Raw genomic sequence first — 19,282 nt, 5'->3', positions numbered from 1 at the left:
TATGTTTGGTTTGCCTGATTGGTGGAGAGGACAATGGGTTTGATTCTTGGGAGGTGAGCAAGATTCTAAACTGCCTTTCATCCAGAGAAATTCAGTGGCTGGTTGTGTTTTAGTTAAGCTCCTTAAGTAAGGCCTTTTCAGAGCTCAGAAGATCTACTAAAGAAGTAAGAATTTCGTTTGCTGATCCATTTGAAACAAGAAGACATCAGGTGGGATCGTTTCTTTAAAGATTTAAATTGTCATAGTGAACTTTCATTTCTTTTAAGAGAACACTTAAAAGGTTAACCAAATTTCAAAGTCATTTGAGAAAAGAGACATTTACAGTTGAAGTTATTGTTGAGGAAGACAAGTTTGAAGATATGCGTAGGAGTTTAAATGAAATTAACTGCGTGTAATGCTCTTAAAGACTGTTAAATGTGTGCGCGAGCTCGCAAGTAGTTGTTTACGTGTTTTTTTGAAGACGCGCGGGTATTCAGAGCGATAGAGCGCGTGTCCAAAAGATTGCGCGAGTGAATTTAAGCGCGTGTCCATTTTAACGTAAATGACGTCTCATGGAAAAGCGCGTGTGGGTTTGCGATAGAGCGCGAGTCCATTTTGGTGAAGCGCGAGTGGTTTTAAGCACGTGAACTGTTTTACGTGAAATCCATTTCGTCTCTCTGCGTGAGTTCGGTAGCGATAGAGCGCGAGTCCATTTTTAACCAGCGCGTGTTAATTTTTATCGCGTGTACGTATTTTTCACGCGCGTGTGTTTGTTAATAATCGCGTGTGGATTTTAAACGCAAGCGCGTGTGTTTGCTAAGAATCGCGTGTGTATTTTTAAACGCGAGGACAGTTCTTCACGTCTTCTGATTTTCACGTGTTTATCGCACACGCTATTTAAGGAAGAAACTATACGTTCTTATGTAAATAACGAAAACTATTCACACGCATAAGGAAGCAATATTCCAGGAAGTTGAAGAATGCTTATTTTCTTAATGTAATTTATGCAAATGGACTTCAATATTTCAGAGAAAGACTGCCACTATGAAAGCATTGAAAATTACATAAGGTTAAAGAAAACTCTGAAACAAGAAGAAAGTTTAGTCCTGAAATGGTGTTTGCAAAAACCATCACTTTAGAATTCTAGAGAGATTAAGTGGTTTGAACTGTATGCACAACACAAAAGATATTTACAAGATATCACACACAGATTAATAGCCTCTAAGTCTTTTACTGAGGTTTAAGAGGTAATGAGTTTAGAGTTTACTTAGAATATTTTTAGAAAAGAGATTTTTCTTATTACATAAATAACCAGGTGTATTTGTTTACCACAGATACCAGAGCCTACCAGACGGTTGCAGGGCTGCAGTGTCTCCGTTGTTATTTTATCCAAATTCCCCTTTCCCTTTCTTGGGGTTTTCAGCTCAGCTTATAATTAAGGGTTGAGAGGTGAACTCCTAGTGAGGGTCTGTGGGGCCAGCATCAGCTCCTGTGGAATTCAGTCAAGCCGGACCCTGACAGGATGAAAGGCCCACGATAATATTTTCCACCTGAGCTGATATGGATCCCACAGAGGCACTAGCAAGTTCCATAAGGGACATGTTTTCAGAGTTAAGGGAGGAAATGAGGGCTGTGCGAAAAGAAAACCAGGAATTACAAGTTAAGTTTGAAGAGTTAAACTCCAAAGTTACCCGTAAGAGTGAAGAAATTTCTTTGGAGTCAAGAGATTCAGAAAATACTAGTAGAGAATTACCAGTGTTAATCAGAGAAGATTTGGGTGAAGGAACGAGTTCTCAGGGAAGAAGTAGGGGAAGTTTGAATGTACCTATAGGTCCAGTCCCCTTAGCACCTCCAGAGCGTTTTGGGGGAGATGTCAAGAAATGCCAGATTTTCCTTACCCAGTGTGAACTTCATTTCCTTTGTAGACCTGAAGCTTTTAATACAGACGCTTCTAAAATAGCTTTTATACTGTCTTATCTTACTGGTGAGGCGGCAACTTGGTCAGTATTATTAGTTGGTCAAGAGAATCCTATACTAAAGAACTTGTTAGCCTTCAAGTTAGAATTTAAAAAGATGTTTGATAGACGCCAATTATCTCAAGAAGTAGATGGAGAATTATTAGAGTTAAAACAGGGAACCAAAGATTTGGTGTCTTACATTACACAGTTCAGATCTTTAGTATTAGAGAGCAATTGGCCAGAAGAGAAGCGATCTTCCTTATTCTATAGAGGCTTGAAGGAGGAATTGAAAGATGCATTATCTACAATTGTTAATAGACCTACTTCATGTGAGGATTTAATTAATCTTGTCATACAAATTGACTATAGATTAGGGGAACGTAAGGCTGAGCGTAGAAGAGGAGGAGTTGAGCAACCCAGAGTTTTCCCTAGAGTTGATAAAGGAAGATTAGAATTTGTAAATAAAGAATTGAGAACTGGGAGTGTAGAGAGAGTAAATAAGGTGAGAGGTCCCTTAACTAAGGAGGAGAAGGATAGACGAAGACAGAATAATTTATGTTTATATTGTGGGAAATCAGGACACTTTGTTGGAAATTGCCCTTGGTGTCCAAAGACTTCCGCCTCTTCTAACAGTTCAAGAAATCAACAAGTGGCAAATACTATTCAAGCAGCGGTACCACATATTACTTTGAATGTATCCTTATATATTAAAGAGGAATTAAAGGGAAGTGGTCCAGTAGTAATAGATTCAGGAGCCACTGGTAACTTCATGGATTGGAATGTGGTTAAAGTTATGAATGTGCCTTATGTGGTAAAAAGTATACCAGAGTATGTGAGAGCGGTGGATGGGTCTCAACTGACATCAGGTTTAATTACACACGAAACAATCCCATTGGAAATGGAAATTGGAGGACACTGGGAGGAAATTGTGTTTGAATTGATTGACACTCCACAGTTGAAAATCATTTTGGGAATGCCTTGGTTGACGTATCATAACCCTCAGATTGATTGGGGAAAAAGAGTGGTGAAATTGGATTCTACTTTTTGTGTTACAAATTGTTGTAGAGAAATAATTCAGGAAGATGTTTCTAGTGGTAATTGTTCAGAAGTTGTGGAAGGTTTGGTGAATTTGGGAACTATAGTACATTCTATAGGGGCTGTAATGGGAGAATTACCAAAATGTTACCACGATTTCAATGATGTATTTAGTGAAAAGGAAGCTAATGAATTACCTCCTCATAGAGAGTATGATTGTAAAATTGATTTAGAACCAGGGGCCCACATTCCTTGCAGTCGCATCTATGCCTTAACAGAAAAAGAAAATCAACATTTGAAAGATTACATCCAAGAAAATTTGAATAAGGGGTTCATCAGGCACTCTCAGTCGCCAGCAGCTTCTCCATTATTTTTTGTTCCTAAAAAAGAAGGCACCTTACGAACATGCATAGATTATAGGGCATTAAACAAGATAACAATTAAAAACAGATATCCGCTACCTTTAATCTCAGTAATGTTAGACCAAATTCAAGGAGCCTCAGTATTTACCAAACTTGATCTTCGTGGAGCATATCATTTGGTGCGAGTACGTCAAGGTGATGAATGGAAAACAGCATTTAGAACAAAATTTGGTCTTTTTGAATATCAAGTAATGCCATTCGGATTGTGTAACGCTCCCGCGGCTTTTCAATTTTTTATAAATGAGGTATTAAGAGACTTTATTGACATCTTTGTAGTAGTGTACATAGATGACATTCTCATTTATTCTAAGGATATAATGCAACATGAAGAACATGTAAAGAAAGTGTTACAACGACTAAGGGAGAATAAACTATTTGCTAAGTTAGAAAAGAGCCAATTTCACACCGAGGAAGTGGAATTTTTAGGTTTTATGATTTCTCCCAAAGGTTTGGAAATGGATATGAAGAAAATTAAGGCAGTTGAACAGTGGCCAATTCCAACTTGTGTTAAAGATATCCAAAGCTTCCTGGGCTTTGCAAATTTTTACAGGAGATTCATTAAAAATTTCTCTCAAACTGTTGCTCCTATCACCAAATTATTGAAGAAAGGAATGAAATTTGAGTGGAAAGATGAGGCGGATCAAGCTTTCAAAACATTGAAGAACTGTTTTACATCTGGACCGATCTTATTACACCCAGATCCTTCACAACCATTTTTTGTGGAGGCAGATGCTTCTAATGTTGCAATTGGAGCAGTGCTTTCTCAAAGGCATCCTGAAACTGGACAGTTGCATCCTGTGGCCTATCTATCTAAGAAATTGCTTCCAGCAGAAGTGAACTACACAATTACAGACAGAGAACTCCTGGCAATCAAGAAAGCATTTCAGGAATGGAGACATTATCTGTTGGGAGCAAAATTCACAGTAACCGTTTTAACCGATCATAGAAATCTTTTGTTTTTGAAATCTGCTCGAACACTATCACCTCGACAACTTAGGTGGTCACTTTTCTTTTCAGAATACGATTTTGTGATAACATTCAAGCCTGGGCGGTTAAACGGTAAAGCGGATGCTTTATCACGACAAGGATCTTCGGGAGAAGTTGAAAATCAATTATTACCAGAACCAGTGATTGCAGAAGAAAAATGTATCCTAAGTACTACAAAGGAAGAGAATCAGCTTCTTAAAAAGATTCTAAAGGAATTACCAGAAGATGAAATTCAATCTTGGTTAGCGGAGGATTCTGGAAGAAATTTCATTGAAGGATTTCCATGTGTCCATTCTAAAATTTACCTTCCAAGCAAGGAACTGCAAAAGGAAATTATACAAGAATGTCATGAATCCAAGTTGGTAGGTCACCCTGGAATTCGTAAGACTATTGAACTGGTTGAGAGAAAGTTTTGGTGGAAAGAAATGAAAAAAGATATTGAAGACTATGTGAAAACATGTGAAGTCTGTGCTCGAGTAAAGTCAGGAGGAGGAAAACCATCTGGATTAAATCCATTACCAGTACCCCCTAGTCCTTGGTTTACAATCTCTATGGATTATATTGTAGATCTTCCCAAAGATCAAGGTTACACTACAGTATTAGTAGTTGTGGATTTACTCACTAAAGCTGGGCATTTCATTCCCATGAAAGGAGAGGCTTCTGCAAGGAATCTGGCAAAAGGTTTTTTGCAAGAAGTGGTACGATTACATGGTCTACCAACACAAATTGTATCAGATAGAGGGTCTCAGTTCATTTCCAAGTTTTGGCGAGCTTTCTGTACAGAGTTGGGAATTGAGGTAAAACTTTCTTCAGGTTATCACCCACAGACCAACGGCCAAACAGAGCGAGTAAATCAGGAATTGGAAAAATATATTAGAGCTTTTTGGCAAGAAAGAGGAAGTTGGGTAGATCTTCTTTGGCTAGCAGAGTTTAGTTATAACAATTCTGTCAAGGATTCTACTAAGTATTCTCCATTCTTTAGCAATTATGGTTTTCACCCACGATTTCTGAAAGAAGTGTTGCCATCTGAGTATTCTAATCCAGAGGTTGAGCAGCGATTGACTTGTATTAGAGATGGTTTAGTAAAAGCTAAAGAAACTTTAGAAAAAAGTAAGTTAAGATTCAAGACATTTGCTGATAAGAAACGTCGTAAAGCACCACATTATCAGGTGGGTCAAAAAGTTTGGCTGTCCACAAAAAACCTACGTTTAAAGGGAAGAACTAAATTTAGTCCGAGATTTATTGGTCCATTTGAAATAGAAAGAATAATAAATCCCGTAGCAATCAAATTAAAATTACCCGCACGTATCAAAAGTCATCCTACATTTCATGTCAGCTTAGTGAAACCTTGTGTGTCAGGAACTAGATTGGGGAAACCACCACCAGCAGTTTACACAGAAGAAAATGAAGAAGAGTTTGAAGTTAAGAAAATTTTAGATTCCAGGATAGTTAGAGGTAATTTGCAGTATCTTATTGACTGGAAGGGATACGGTCCGGAGGAAAGATCTTGGGAGGATCAAGTAGATGTACATGCCCCTCAATTGATAAAACTGTTTCACAAGAGGTTCCCTACTAAGCCAGGCCCTGGGACAGGGCTTTGAAGAGGGGGGTACTGTCAGGACTGGCTGGGTTAGTAACAGGAAGAGTTTATTCATAGAATTAACATTGTGCTTGCCCAAGTTAAGATGGAGCAAAAGAAACTCAATCTGATTGGTTAAAGGAACAATGATATGTTTGGTTTGCCTGATTGGTGGAGAGGACAATGGGTTTGATTCTTGGGAGGTGAGCAAGATTCTAAACTGCCTTTCATCCAGAGAAATTCAGTGGCTGGTTGTGTTTTAGTTAAGCTCCTTAAGTAAGGCCTTTTCAGAGCTCAGAAGATCTACTAAAGAAGTAAGAATTTCGTTTGCTGATCCATTTGAAACAAGAAGACATCAGGTGGGATCGTTTCTTTAAAGATTTAAATTGTCATAGTGAACTTTCATTTCTTTTAAGAGAACACTTAAAAGGTTAACCAAATTTCAAAGTCATTTGAGAAAAGAGACATTTACAGTTGAAGTTATTATTGAGGAAGACAAGTTTGAAGATATGCGTAGGAGTTTAAATGAAATTAACTGCGTGTAATGCTCTTAAAGACTGTTAAATGTGTGCGCGAGCTCGCAAGTTGTTGTTTACGTGTTTTTTTGAAGACGCGCGGGTATTCGGAGCGATAGAGCGCGTGTCCAAAAGATTGCGCGAGTGAATTTAAGCGCGTGTCCATTTTAACGTAAATGACGTCTCATGGAAAAGCGCGTGTGGGTTTGCGATAAAGCGCGAGTCCATTTTGGTGAAGCGCGAGTGGTTTTAAGCGCGTGAACTGTTTTACGTGAAATCCATTTCGTCTCTCCGCGTGAGTTCGGTAGCGATAGAGCGCGAGTCCATTTTTAACCAGCGCGTGTTAATTTTTATCGCGTGTACGTATTTTTCACGCGCGTGTGTTTGTTAATAATCGCGTGTGGATTTTAAACGCAAGCGCGTGTGTTTGCTAAGAATCGCGTGTGTATTTTTAAACGCGAGGACAGTTCTTCACGTCTTCTGATTTTCACGTGTTTATCGCACACGCTATTTAAGGAAGAAACTATACGTTCTTATGTAAATAACGAAAACTATTCACACGCATAAGGAAGCAATATTCCAGGAAGTTGAAGAATGCTTATTTTCTTAATGTAATTTATGCAAATGGACTTCAATATTTCAGAGAAAGACTGCCACTATGAAAGCATTGAAAATTACATAAGGTTAAAGAAAACTCTGAAACAAGAAGAAAGTTTAGTCCTGAAATGGTGTTTGCAAAAACCATCACTTTAGAATTCTAGAGAGATTAAGTGGTTTGAACTGTATGCACAACACAAAAGATATTTACAAGATATCACACACAGATTAATAGCCTCTAAGTCTTTTACTGAGGTTTAAGAGGTAATGAGTTTAGAGTTTACTTAGAATATTTTTAGAAAAGAGATTTTTCTTATTACATAAATAACCAGGTGTATTTGTTTACCACAGATACCAGAGCCTACCAGACGGTTGCAGGGCTGCAGTGTCTCCGTTGTTATTTTATCCAAATTCCCCTTTCCCTTTCTTGGGGTTTTCAGCTCAGCTTATAATTAAGGGTTGAGAGGTGAACTCCTAGTGAGGGTCTGTGGGGCCAGCATCAGCTCCTGTGGAATTCAGTCAAGCCGGACCCTGACAATACGTTTCTATAATACCACTGAGAAATGCAACAACATGCTTCAGGAACGAGGGCCTGATCCTTGTTGGGGAAAACAAAGGATGTGGACAAATAATTGAAGGCCCAGGAATGAATGGAGGAATCGCAGTGTTCATGAATCGATATTGGGCCTGTGGATCCAGAGCCTTCATGCAGTTGCCTAAGAATTGGGGAGAAAAATGCTCTATGTTAATGCTACATGTATCAGCATTGGTGACTCCCCAAAGTGACCTCCATATTGATGAATTTCTAAAAATGGATAAACATTTATGGAAGAAGCTATCAGCAAAATCAATGGAGTCTTATGACAATATCCCAGATGGCCATAGATTGTTCAGCAAGACGGCAATGATAATGACTGCTATATTCTTGCCAGGACTTCAAGCTGCAGTAAACTCCAAGTAGCTGCCGATTACAAGATGGGAGCTATTGCAAACGATCAATGCAACAATAAAAGGATGTAATGCAATTAGAGAAAAATTAAGAGCCGTCAGGCTGTTGGCTCTCCAGAATCGGTATGTCCTGACCTTAATTACAGCAATGGAAGGAGGCGTGTGTGCCAAGGTTGGGCCTTCTTGCTGTACATTCAGACCTTCTCATGATGGAGAAAATGGAACCCTGACAGAAGCAATAACCATGCTGTCAACCTTGCACACATAGATGACGGAGGAAGTAGATGAAACTGAAGATGATGATTGGTTTACATCTGTTTTCATAGATTCCATCCTGGCTGGCAAATGCTTTCAAGATGCTTGGAGCAATACTATTGTTCGTATTGCTAGGATTCTGTGTCATAAGGATCGTCATGACACAATGTAAAATACAGGCAAGTAAGCTATTGGAATGAAGATAATGATTGACATGGACACTATAACTGGTGAAAAAGTGCAAAGTGAAGACAGTATTCATGAGAACATAAAGAGAAGAACCCTTGCACGCCCAGGAACTAAGTTCTACTATCGTAAAGATCGGAAGAAATATGTGGGATGATGGATATTCTGTGCACCAGCAGGAGATTGTCGTCTGATAACCTGGAGTGTGGATGAACATATAAAAATGCTGGTCACCTGAGGGGATGACAAAGATATGGGTCCTAAAGCAAAGAAAATATGATGAAATGATAGAAGAAGAAGCAGGAATTACAGAAGAGGAGGCACAGAGTTTGGTCGAGAACTCGACCATAGGGCGAATGTAGAAGAGCAGGTGGACACCTTCTCCCTGGTCTCCGCCCCTTAGCACCATCCCAATGGAATGACAGAAAACGAGCCACAAATGGGACCCCATGCATGAATCCTTGCAACATTTCGGTAACACATCGAGTATATGAGAGACACTATGCACTCAGGATTTTAGAGTGTATCTACAAGCTGAGATAGTAGAGGGATGTTGTCAAGAAGGATTCCCCTTGCCGAGCTGTCGAGATGCAGCCATGAACAAAATGGATGTACGTTAAAACAAAGTCTGATGACAGCAAAAGAATGTCATAAAGAGGATATAAGAACCTATGCTGAAATGATATGAAAATACTTAAGGATGATGATGTAACTGGCGCACTAAGAGAAACATGTACCCAACGATACAGTAATCATGAACACAAAGAACATTGAAGTGACTCACTGGTTAATAACTGTAAATACGCCATAACGCAAGATAGAAAGGACATGTAGAAGCTTGCTTATGAGAGTTATATATTCAACGTTTAGGATGATCATTAGAAGAAGATGGACGACAGCTTATGTCAATCAACCCAGCTACCTCAAAATACAAACCCAGGATCCTGAAGTGAAAATACAATGAAGAGGTTGTTTTTCACTTGCAAAATAAAGGAGTACATTGGCCTCAGACCAAGGATGCTATTTTGAGTGATGAAGGCAAAGTACGAAGGGAGTCCAATGAGCAGACCATGTGTGAAGGACATATTTCTCAAGATTAGGACAAACAAGAACATTTACAGATGCCAAGTGTTGGATAATTAAAAGTGTATAACGTTTATAGGGGATAGAGTGAGCAAGTCTCTAAATGCCAAGGGGAGTAACTGCACCCAGTAAAATTGAATCAAATAGTGTTAAATACACTGTTAAGATGGACACATTTGTGGTCAACACGAGACGAAGAACTCACAAACAAGGGCTATTCATTAGGCTTGAAACTAAGATAATGATGTACCTACACTCCCTTGCATGTACCGAGACAGTGCAGACTGGCATGGTCCGTCTTCAAACAGAAGACACTGGCATGAGGCCTACCAATGAAAGAGGGTAGACTAATTGGGAAAACAAGGGGAGAGCGGAGTCATCTCAAAGCACCTGGGTTTTGTTTCTATGTATGTGCTGCTAGCGAGCCAAATGTCCAAGGTTGGATTTGGGTTGCCAACCAATCAGAAAAGCCTGCCATGCACTTTTCTATTATTCCACTGCCATATTCTCTGCTGTAATCAGTACACTACGTATGTAGAAGTAGCTCAGGGCGTGTCCTTCAGATAAGGGACCGCCCATGAGGGACTAACACTCATGCATTATATATCTAGACATGTTCCCCTAATCCAATCCCACCTCTCGATAGGTTTTTGTAATATGCCACGTAGGATGACATCATAGATGACGCATCTAGCATTATATAAACTTTATAATCAAGGATACATTGTGATCCTGTATGAATCAATTTGATGAATGACGATGCACCCTGCTTTCCTTCATTTAGATAAAAGCAGTATTTTACCATCTTCTTTGAGTCTGTCTGGTTTCTTAGTCCGAGATATTTTATTGGTAATTCCTTTTAGCAGAAAGACGCTTCAAGGCGCTAGAGCACATTCCTCTCTGTACTGAGTCTTCCCCATCCTGTGTACTGAACCCTCCTCTCTATACTGCTTCCTCCTGTTTACTACACCTTCCTCTCTGTACTGAGTCTTCCCCATCCTGTGTACTGAACCCTCCTCTCTGTAGTGAGTCCTCTTCCTCCTGTGTACTGCACTCTCCTCTCTATACTGCTTCCTCCTGTGTACTACACCTTCCTCTCTGTACTGAGTCTTCCCCATCCTGTGTACTGAACCCTCCTCTCTGTAGTGAGTCCTCTGTCTCCTGTGTACTGCACTCTCCTCTCTATACTGCTTCCTCCTGTGTACTACACCTTCCTCTCTGTACTGAGTCTTCCCCATTCTGTGTACAGAACCCTCCTCTCTATACTGCTTCCTCCTGTGTACTACACCTTCCTCTCTGTACTGAGTCTTCCCCATCCTGTGTACTGAACCCTCCTCTCTGTAGTGAGTCCTCTTCCTCCTGTGTACTGCACTCTCCTCTCTATACTGCTTCCTCCTGTGTACTACACCTTCCTCTCTGTACTGAGTCTTCCCCATCCTGTGGACTGAACCCTCCTCTCTGTAGTGAGTCCTCTTCCTCCTGTGTACTGCACTCTCCTCTCTATACTGCTTCCTCCTGTGTACTACACCTTCCTCTCTGTACTGAGTCTTCCCCATCCTGTGTACTGAACCCTCCTCTCTGTAGTGAGTCCTCTTCCTCCTGTGTACTGCACTCTCCTCTCTATACTGCTTCCTCCTGTGTACTACACCTTCCTCTCTGTACTGAGCGATAGAGCGCGTGTCCAAAAGATTGCGCGAGTGAATTTAAGCGCGTGCTATTCATTAGGCTTGAAACTAAGATAATGATGTACCTACACTCCCTTGCATGTACCGAGACAGTGCAGACTGGCATGGTCAGTCTTCAAACAGAAGACACTGGCATGAGGCCTACCAATGAAAGAGGGTAGACTAATTGGGAAAACAAGGGGAGAGCGGAGTCATCTCAAAGCACCTGGGTTTTGTTTCTATGTATGTGCTGCTAGCGAGCCAAATGTCCAAGGTTGGATTTGGGTTGCCAACCAATCAGAAAAGCCTGCCATGCACTTTTCTATTATTCCACTGCCATATTCTCTGCTGTAATCAGTACACTACGTATGTAGAAGTAGCTCAGGGCGTGTCCTTCAGATAAGGGACCGCCCATGAGGGACTAACACTCATGCATTATATATCTAGACATGTTCCCCTAATCCAATCCCACCTCTCGATAGGTTTTTGTAATATGCCACGTAGGATGACATCATAGATGACGCATCTAGCATTATATAAACTTTATAATCAAGGATACATTGTGATCCTGTATGAATCAATTTGATGAATGACGATGCACCCTGCTTTCCTTCATTTAGATAAAAGCAGTATTTTACCATCTTCTTTGAGTCTGTCTGGTTTCTTAGTCCGAGATATTTTATTGGTAATTCCTTTTAGCAGAAAGACGCTTCAAGGCGCTAGAGCACATTCCTCTCTGTACTGAGTCTTCCCCATCCTGTGTACTGAACCCTCCTCTCTATACTGCTTCCTCCTGTTTACTACACCTTCCTCTCTGTACTGAGTCTTCCCCATCCTGTGTACTGAACCCTCCTCTCTGTAGTGAGTCCTCTTCCTCCTGTGTACTGCACTCTCCTCTCTATACTGCTTCCTCCTGTGTACTACACCTTCCTCTCTGTACTGAGTCTTCCCCATCCTGTGTACTGAACCCTCCTCTCTGTAGTGAGTCCTCTTTCTCCTGTGTACTGCACTCTCCTCTCTATACTGCTTCCTCCTGTGTACTACACCTTCCTCTCTGTACTGAGTCTTCCCCATTCTGTGTACAGAACCCTCCTCTCTATACTGCTTCCTCCTGTGTACTACACCTTCCTCTCTGTACTGAGTCTTCCCCATCATGTGTACTGAACCCTCCTCTCTGTAGTGAGTCCTCTTCCTCCTGTGTACTGCACTCTCCTCTCTATACTGCTTCCTCCTGTGTACTACACCTTCCTCTCTGTACTGAGTCTTCCCCATCCTGTGTACTGAACCCTCCTCTCTGTAGTGAGTCCTCTTCCTCCTGTGTACTGCACTCTCCTCTCTATACTGCTTCCTCCTGTGTACTACACCTTCCTCTCTGTACTGTCTTCTCGTCTCACTGCTGCCATTCCCTTGAACCCATGGTGCCCACCGTTTACATTTTCCTTGTTTCCGTCTTTATCTTTTATTGGCACACAATGGAGCACTGCTGGCAGCATGCCGAGAGGTAAGGGAGGCAATGTTCCCTCTGATTATTTTTCCCTAAGAGCGGAAATGATGACTCTTCATGCGCACATTATTTTCCGTGTGCGTAACTGAACAACAATGTAAGCCACTTTGTGAGCATGCACAGTTAGTGAGATACCATCTATGAAGAGTTTGGAAGGCAATATCCCCTTTCCAACCACGCCAATTCTTTACAAATCAATGTAAAAGGAGCATTTTACAACTCTTTTTCCAAACATATAGGCTAAAAAAAACAAATATTTTATATCTTATTATAAGGAGAGCTCTTCAACCTCTCCAAGACTTCAAGATATGCCGTAGTACCTAAGAAAGGCACTGCTGAACAGAGAGAAAAACATGTCTGCACACAAAAAGCTTGCATGCTCAGGATAAACAATATGTTTAGTCATGGCTATTCATTTGTCAACACTGCTCAGAGACAATACATAAAATGCTTAATGCCATTGGGGGAAAACTCCTGTTTTTTTTTTAAATGTTTACAAAAAAACAAGTATTGCTATTCACTGATGTGGCTGTCAAACAATTCAGACATTATACAATTTGTGCAAATTGAATAGTTGCAACTGAAAGGAATGAGCCAGAGAACATGCCAATAAGAGTTCATGTGTCACTTTAATGGAGTAATTCAAGGGGCAGGAGAAAATGCCTCTCATCATTTGTCTAAGGATGCTAATTGCATCAGAATAACTGCACCACAGAATATGATGATGAGAATTCTTGGGCCTCTGCTTACAATCCACATGATGCTGTTCCGTGAGTTGTGACAACATTTACTCAACACTAGCCTTATAGCTAGAAGGCACATAGACCACCCATTTCACTCCCTAAAAACAGGGCAATGTGCCCAACAAAAACAGGAAACCATGAGCATAGGAACGTACCCCCTGCTTCTACCCTCAAAGTTCCTCTGATATCTTTTCGAATCAGTGACCAGCAGGGCAGGAACACTGGTAGAAACTCAAGTATTATTATTCACCGATCTCAAGAGGAATTTTAAGGGGAAAGAACATATTTTAATAAGCATTAAATATCCCTAATTGCAAAGCCAATTACTTTCTTACTCCCAGAAAAATCTTTTGATTGCAAGTATGGAGTAAAATTGTATCAGAGCCCTGCTTGAAATCCTGACATAGAAAGTGAAATTACAGGGCACATAATACAGCATAGCATTTTGCCCACTCTTGCTCACCATAGCCTACACAAAAATCAACAAGAGCCTTATCGAGGTTGTCTTCTGGCACCCCGTTGAAGAAAGTCACATAGATTTGCCCTGTAAATCAGTAATAGCAATGCTCATATGTACAAAATATTGAGTACATTCTTCTTTAACTAGGGACTCCTCTGAAATTCACTTATCAGTTGAACAAGATGCATGGGGATGCTAGAGGCAATACTTGCAAACTCATAATTATATTGAAAATCCCCCAGCAGCTGAGCAAAGGAAGAAATAGAAGGTGCAGTTTCCTAGACTATTACTAGAGTTTCCTATCCTTTAGCAACAAACATGTCCTTCACTGTACTGTACTGCCAAAACATTTGATTTGGTTTTTGAAAGTTGATGATTTGTTCTTCACCCCGAAGGAGTGTTCTCCTGTTCCCTTCCACACCTTCCCCTTCCTGGCTCCTGTACTAGACTCCAATATTAGTTGACAGGGCTCTGTAAAAAGTGAGGGATTGTAGCAGTAAAACACTAACTGGGATATTTGCATACCCACAAAACTTTGCAAGCAAATTCAATTTAAAGTCTTATGATATTATGTGCAGTTTAAGAAAATATTATAAATCTGCATGTGCACAATTATTATGAAGTGCATACAAGATTGCTTGCAACATAACCCACCTTTCAATTGTTGGGTAGGATTATACAACTCAGTGAAACCATTTTTGTATCGCAGCGAGTTATCATATAATTTGTTACGGTCTATGCCCCATGAAACTCTGAACATTTTGAAAGGTTGCAGATTGTGTGAAAAGCATTATAGTTATATGAATATTGTTGCCCTCATTTTATATATGGATAAGGCCAGGTAGAGTCCATACCAATTATCCCTTCCAGGCCAAGTAATTTATTTTGCAATGTTGCTCTCCACTTATAGGGTAATGTTAACAATGCTAAAGTAGGAGACGCTGTGACATTTGACTACTCAAAATCCTTAGAGGGTGAATTCATATTTGAGTTTTATAATGCATTAACTTGCAAAGGGGGCTCTTCAATGCGCTTGTGTGCCATATGTGCAAAGAATAGGAAGCATTGGATGAGGTTACACATCCTAGTAGCCCGCTTACTTACAGTCAGTATCTGATATTTGAGCAGACACTTGGATTACATAATGTGGGTAATGGTTTTTCTAAGGCACCATGAGTCAGAGGAATGTTTGTGTTTTGAACGTCATTCACATTATAACAAACATAAAACAAGACTTGTATCTAAGTCTGGTAACCTTTTGCAGAACTAAGGTAGGCAGAGTCAAGGTTGTCTGGTAATATCTGAATGTGGCCTGGGGCGGAGTTCGAGTCATACGGTATAAGTGTGGTAGAGTCAAGCATAGGAGTTACGTGTGGGGAAGAAAGATAATTTGGTTAATGTGTGCAGGTATTTCTTAGTTATATGTTCTGTTCATGGAGCCACTTTTTCATATTCGTTTTTAACCTCTTACGGCTGTATTCTGTTTTTAGGTTTTTAAGATCAAGCTTGTATAGTAGGGCAATGTAAATAGGTTAGACCACAATACCAGGAACAGTTGATAAAATTTAGCTTAAGTTTGAGAGAAAGCAAATAGTAGGTAGCTGCTGTGACTTGTCCCTTATTAAATCTTTTTGAATAGGTGGGAATTGTCTGTGTGCGCTGCTAAAATTCTTCTGAGCGGCACCCAGAAGGAAGCTGGGCAATGCACATGCGCACAGCTTAGAGGGAACATTGAAGGGAGGTAATGGGCATGGACTCTGAGATAACCAGATAGCCATTAGGTGTTGTGTGGCACCCAGTATGGAAGAGTGCCACTCTAAGCAGTCTCAGAATCTGGCAAGTGAATTGATAACCATGCTCAGGTGGGCACGGTGTGAAGCTGGTGGTGGAGAGCACTGTGAGAAGGTGGATCGGGTGGCAGTGTCATATGCAGCCACCAGGAGACAGTGTGAGAAACTGGCAGTGGTGAGCTGTTCAAGAACTGGCGCTGATTGGACGTGCGAGATGCCAGCACTGTCAAAAGACAGCACTGGTGTGCAGGATGAGAGACTCACACTGGGAGCAGTGTGAACAACTGGAATAAGTGGGCAGTATAAGTACTGTGAACGCTTTCAAGTGCCTAGAAGCAATTCAGTTTATAGTGATTGCTATAGAATCATATCCACATGCTTGCTCCCTGATTCATCCAGACTCCCGCTCCCCATTCAGGAGCCCATTTACTGCACAGATACTCACTTCATAAACCACCAATTTCCCCTTGAAGATGGCCATGAGATGGGAGGGCTCCTTGCCCATTGGCACCCGCACTTGCACGGGCTGTCCATCATACTTTTGATCCAGGGCAACAGCCTGGAAGGCAGAAGCAGCAATTTCATCTTGAGTGGCATGGCGACCCTAGGAGAGCAGAAGCAACCGTGTGAGAAGCATGCAACCGAAGAGTCACCAGCACAGATATTGAACTAGGAAGCACAGAAAGAGTTAACATCACATTAGCAAAGAGTGAGCTAACACGTCATTATCACAGAGAGAGTTATGATGTCATTAGCAAAGAGCGAGCTAAACGGTGATTAGCACAGCAATATTAAGAAGAAGGCATTAGCAAAGAGTGAGCTAACACTTCATTAGCACAGAGGGAGTTAAGAAGTCATTAGCTAAGAGTGAGCTAAAGAGTCATAAGCACAGAGGGAGGTAAGAAGTAATTAGCTAAGAGTGAGCTAATCAGTCATTAGCACAGAGGGAGTTACGAAGTCATTAGCTTAGCGTGAGCTAAAGAGTCATTAGCACAGAGGGAGGTAAGAAGTAATTAGCTAAGAGTGAGCTAAACAGTCATTAGGACAGAGGGAGTGAAGAAGTAATTAGCTAAGAGTGAGCTAAGCAGGCATTAGCACAGAGGGAGCTAAGAAGTCATTAGCTAAGAGTGAGCTAAACAGTAATTAGCACAGTGGGAGTTGAGAAGCCCTTCGCAAAGAGTGAGCTAAAGTTCATTAGCACAGAGGGAGTTAAGAAGTCATTAGCTAAGAGTGAGCGAAGCAGTCATTAGCACAGAGGGAGTTAAGAAGTCATTAGCTAAGAGTGAGCTAAAGAGCCATTAGCACGGAGGGAGCTAAGAAGTCATTAGCAAAGAGTGAGCTAAAGAGTCATTATGACAGAGGGAGTTAAGAAGGCATTAGCTAAGACTGAGCTAAACAGTGATTAGCACAGGAGTTAAGAAGTCATTACCTACGAGCGAGCTAAACAGTCATTAACACAGAGAGAGTTAAGATGTCATTATACAAAGACTGAGCTAAAGAAGGCATTAGCACAGAGAGGTTAAGTTATTAGCAAAGGATGAACTAAACAGTCATTAGCACATAGGGAATTAAGAAGTCATTAGCTAAGAGTGAGATAAACAGTCATTAGTACAGAGGGAGTTAAGAAGTAATTTGCAAAGGGTGAGCTAAAGAGCCGTTAGCACAGAGGGAGTTAAGAAGTCTTTAGCTAAGAGCGAGCTAAAAAGACATTAGCACATAGGGAGTTAAAAAGTAATTAGCAAAGGGTGAGCTGAAGAGCCATTTGCACAGATGGAGTTAAGAAGTCATTAGCTAAGAGTGAGCTAAATAGTAATTAGCACAGAGGGAGTTAAGAAGTCATTAGCAAAGACTGAGCAAAACAGTGATTAGCACATAGGGAGTTAAGAAGTCATTAGCTAAGAGTAAGCTAAACAGTCATTAGCACATAGGAAGTTAAGAAGTCCTTAGCAAAGAGTGTGTCGCAAGTCATTAGCACAGAGGGAATTAAGAAGTAGTTGCAAAAGGGTGAGCTAAAGAGCCCTTAGCACAGAGGGAGTGAAGAAGTCATTAGCTATGAGTGAGCTAAGCATGCATTAGCACAGAGGGAGTTAAGAAGTCCTTCGCAAAGAGCTAGCTAAACAGTATTTAGCACAGAGGAAATTAAGAAGTCATTAGCAAAGGGTGAGCTTAGACGTCTTTCGCACAGAGTGAAGAAGTCAGCAAAGATTGAGCAAAAAAGTAATTAGTTAGAGAGTTAAGAAGTCATTAGCAAAGGGTGAGTTTAGAAGTTATTGGCGCAGCGTGAGCTAGGGGGCTATCAGCACAAAGAGAGCTAGGAAACCATTACCAAAGAGCAAGTTTAGAAGTCATAGAAGTCATTAGCAGAGAGTAATCTGGGAGGACATTTCAGAGTGAGTTAGGAAGTAATCTGCAAAGAGCGATATAGACAATCATGAACACAGACTTAGCACTGGAGTACTGGGAACTGGGTGAATGAGAAAGCCATTGACATAGATAAGCTAGGAGGGAATTAGATCATAGTGACCTAGGAGAGCAAAATTATTCAGACATACAAGGAAGATTAAGGTAAGCATCAATTTTCGTTGCACAGATCAAACTACATTTGTTGTCACAAACATATAAACTATATATGAATGAAGAAAAGCATTGAAACTAGGTAAGCACAAATGTTCAATGCATTGACATATATAGATGGAATAATGATTGCTAAGAGTACTAGAGAAAGATAGCCACATTACATGTTCATGTACAGCAGGTGCTCAACATGCTGAGTTATTTTTGGGCTTGGACCAGAAAGCTGCATTGCTGATAACAAAAACGATGTCGTTTATTACAGGTCGTGAACTCTTAGGAGCAGGAGCTGCAAGGGATGGTTTTAGTCAGTTTAACGCCAAGTAAGAAACAAAAACCATAAAAATCAAGGAATAGTCACAGCCAGAGTTGTTTCATAAAAAATGGACTCATATTAGGAATGGAAGGCTCCATTCCAAAAGGGGGATGGGGAGCATGTGTGTCCCAATGTGTGTGGTCTGAATGGCTAAATTATTGAGAGCATTCATAAACATTCAACACAAATGTAAAGGTGTGAAATTGTTTGGTTTGAGAAACCTAAGTGTGATACTCTAGGAACGGGTAATCCTGGGAGATACTGGATTTCACCCGACAACATAGCCCTTTTCCGTCAGTAGAATGCACTAAGTCACAAATAAAAATGTTGCGCTTACAATATGTTTTCTCTCATGTGTGAATCACTCAAGATGACTAACTGATGCAGTTGTTAACTGAAATGAGTTCCTATTTTGTGCAGCAAAATGCGGATATGACTGTCTTTTACTCAGTGTATATTAATCGATGTGCCAGCAAAGAACTACAGACCAAGCTCAGCAGCATACAGGTCCTTCGTGTACGTGTCATGGTCATAGTAGGTACCCAACGCTGTCCCACCATGACACCCGGTTGCCAGGAGGAGTGATTTAAAATAGATTTTATTTGTAATCAAGTGGTTCTACATGTTTGATGGATTGCAGAACTGGGGTGTGTTAGTGAATCCTAAAGGTGCCCTTCTGCATAGCATGGA

The 19,282-nt window shown here is 40.7% G+C and overlaps 1 protein-coding gene across 3 annotated transcripts in view; it reads right to left on the bottom strand.

The window, feature by feature from the left end:
• Nucleotides 1–19,282, bottom strand: part of VIL1 (villin 1) — a 426,415-nt gene that overhangs the window by 116,425 nt on the left and 290,708 nt on the right. For all 3 annotated transcript variants that reach the window (XM_069616842.1, XM_069616840.1, XM_069616841.1), the window contains exon 13: nt 16,151–16,309. In XM_069616842.1, coding sequence (XP_069472943.1) covers nt 16,151–16,309 — 159 coding nt within the window. The remainder of the gene's footprint in view (nt 1–16,150; nt 16,310–19,282) is intronic.

The sequence above is a fragment of the Ambystoma mexicanum genome, chromosome 9 (genome assembly GCF_040938575.1).
Source record: "Ambystoma mexicanum isolate Mex_15411 chromosome 9, UKY_AmexF1_1, whole genome shotgun sequence".
Classification (NCBI taxonomy): Eukaryota; Metazoa; Chordata; class Amphibia; order Caudata; family Ambystomatidae; genus Ambystoma; species Ambystoma mexicanum.
Note: the sequence above shows the minus strand (reverse complement) of the source record. Positions and strands in the feature narration are given on the sequence as shown.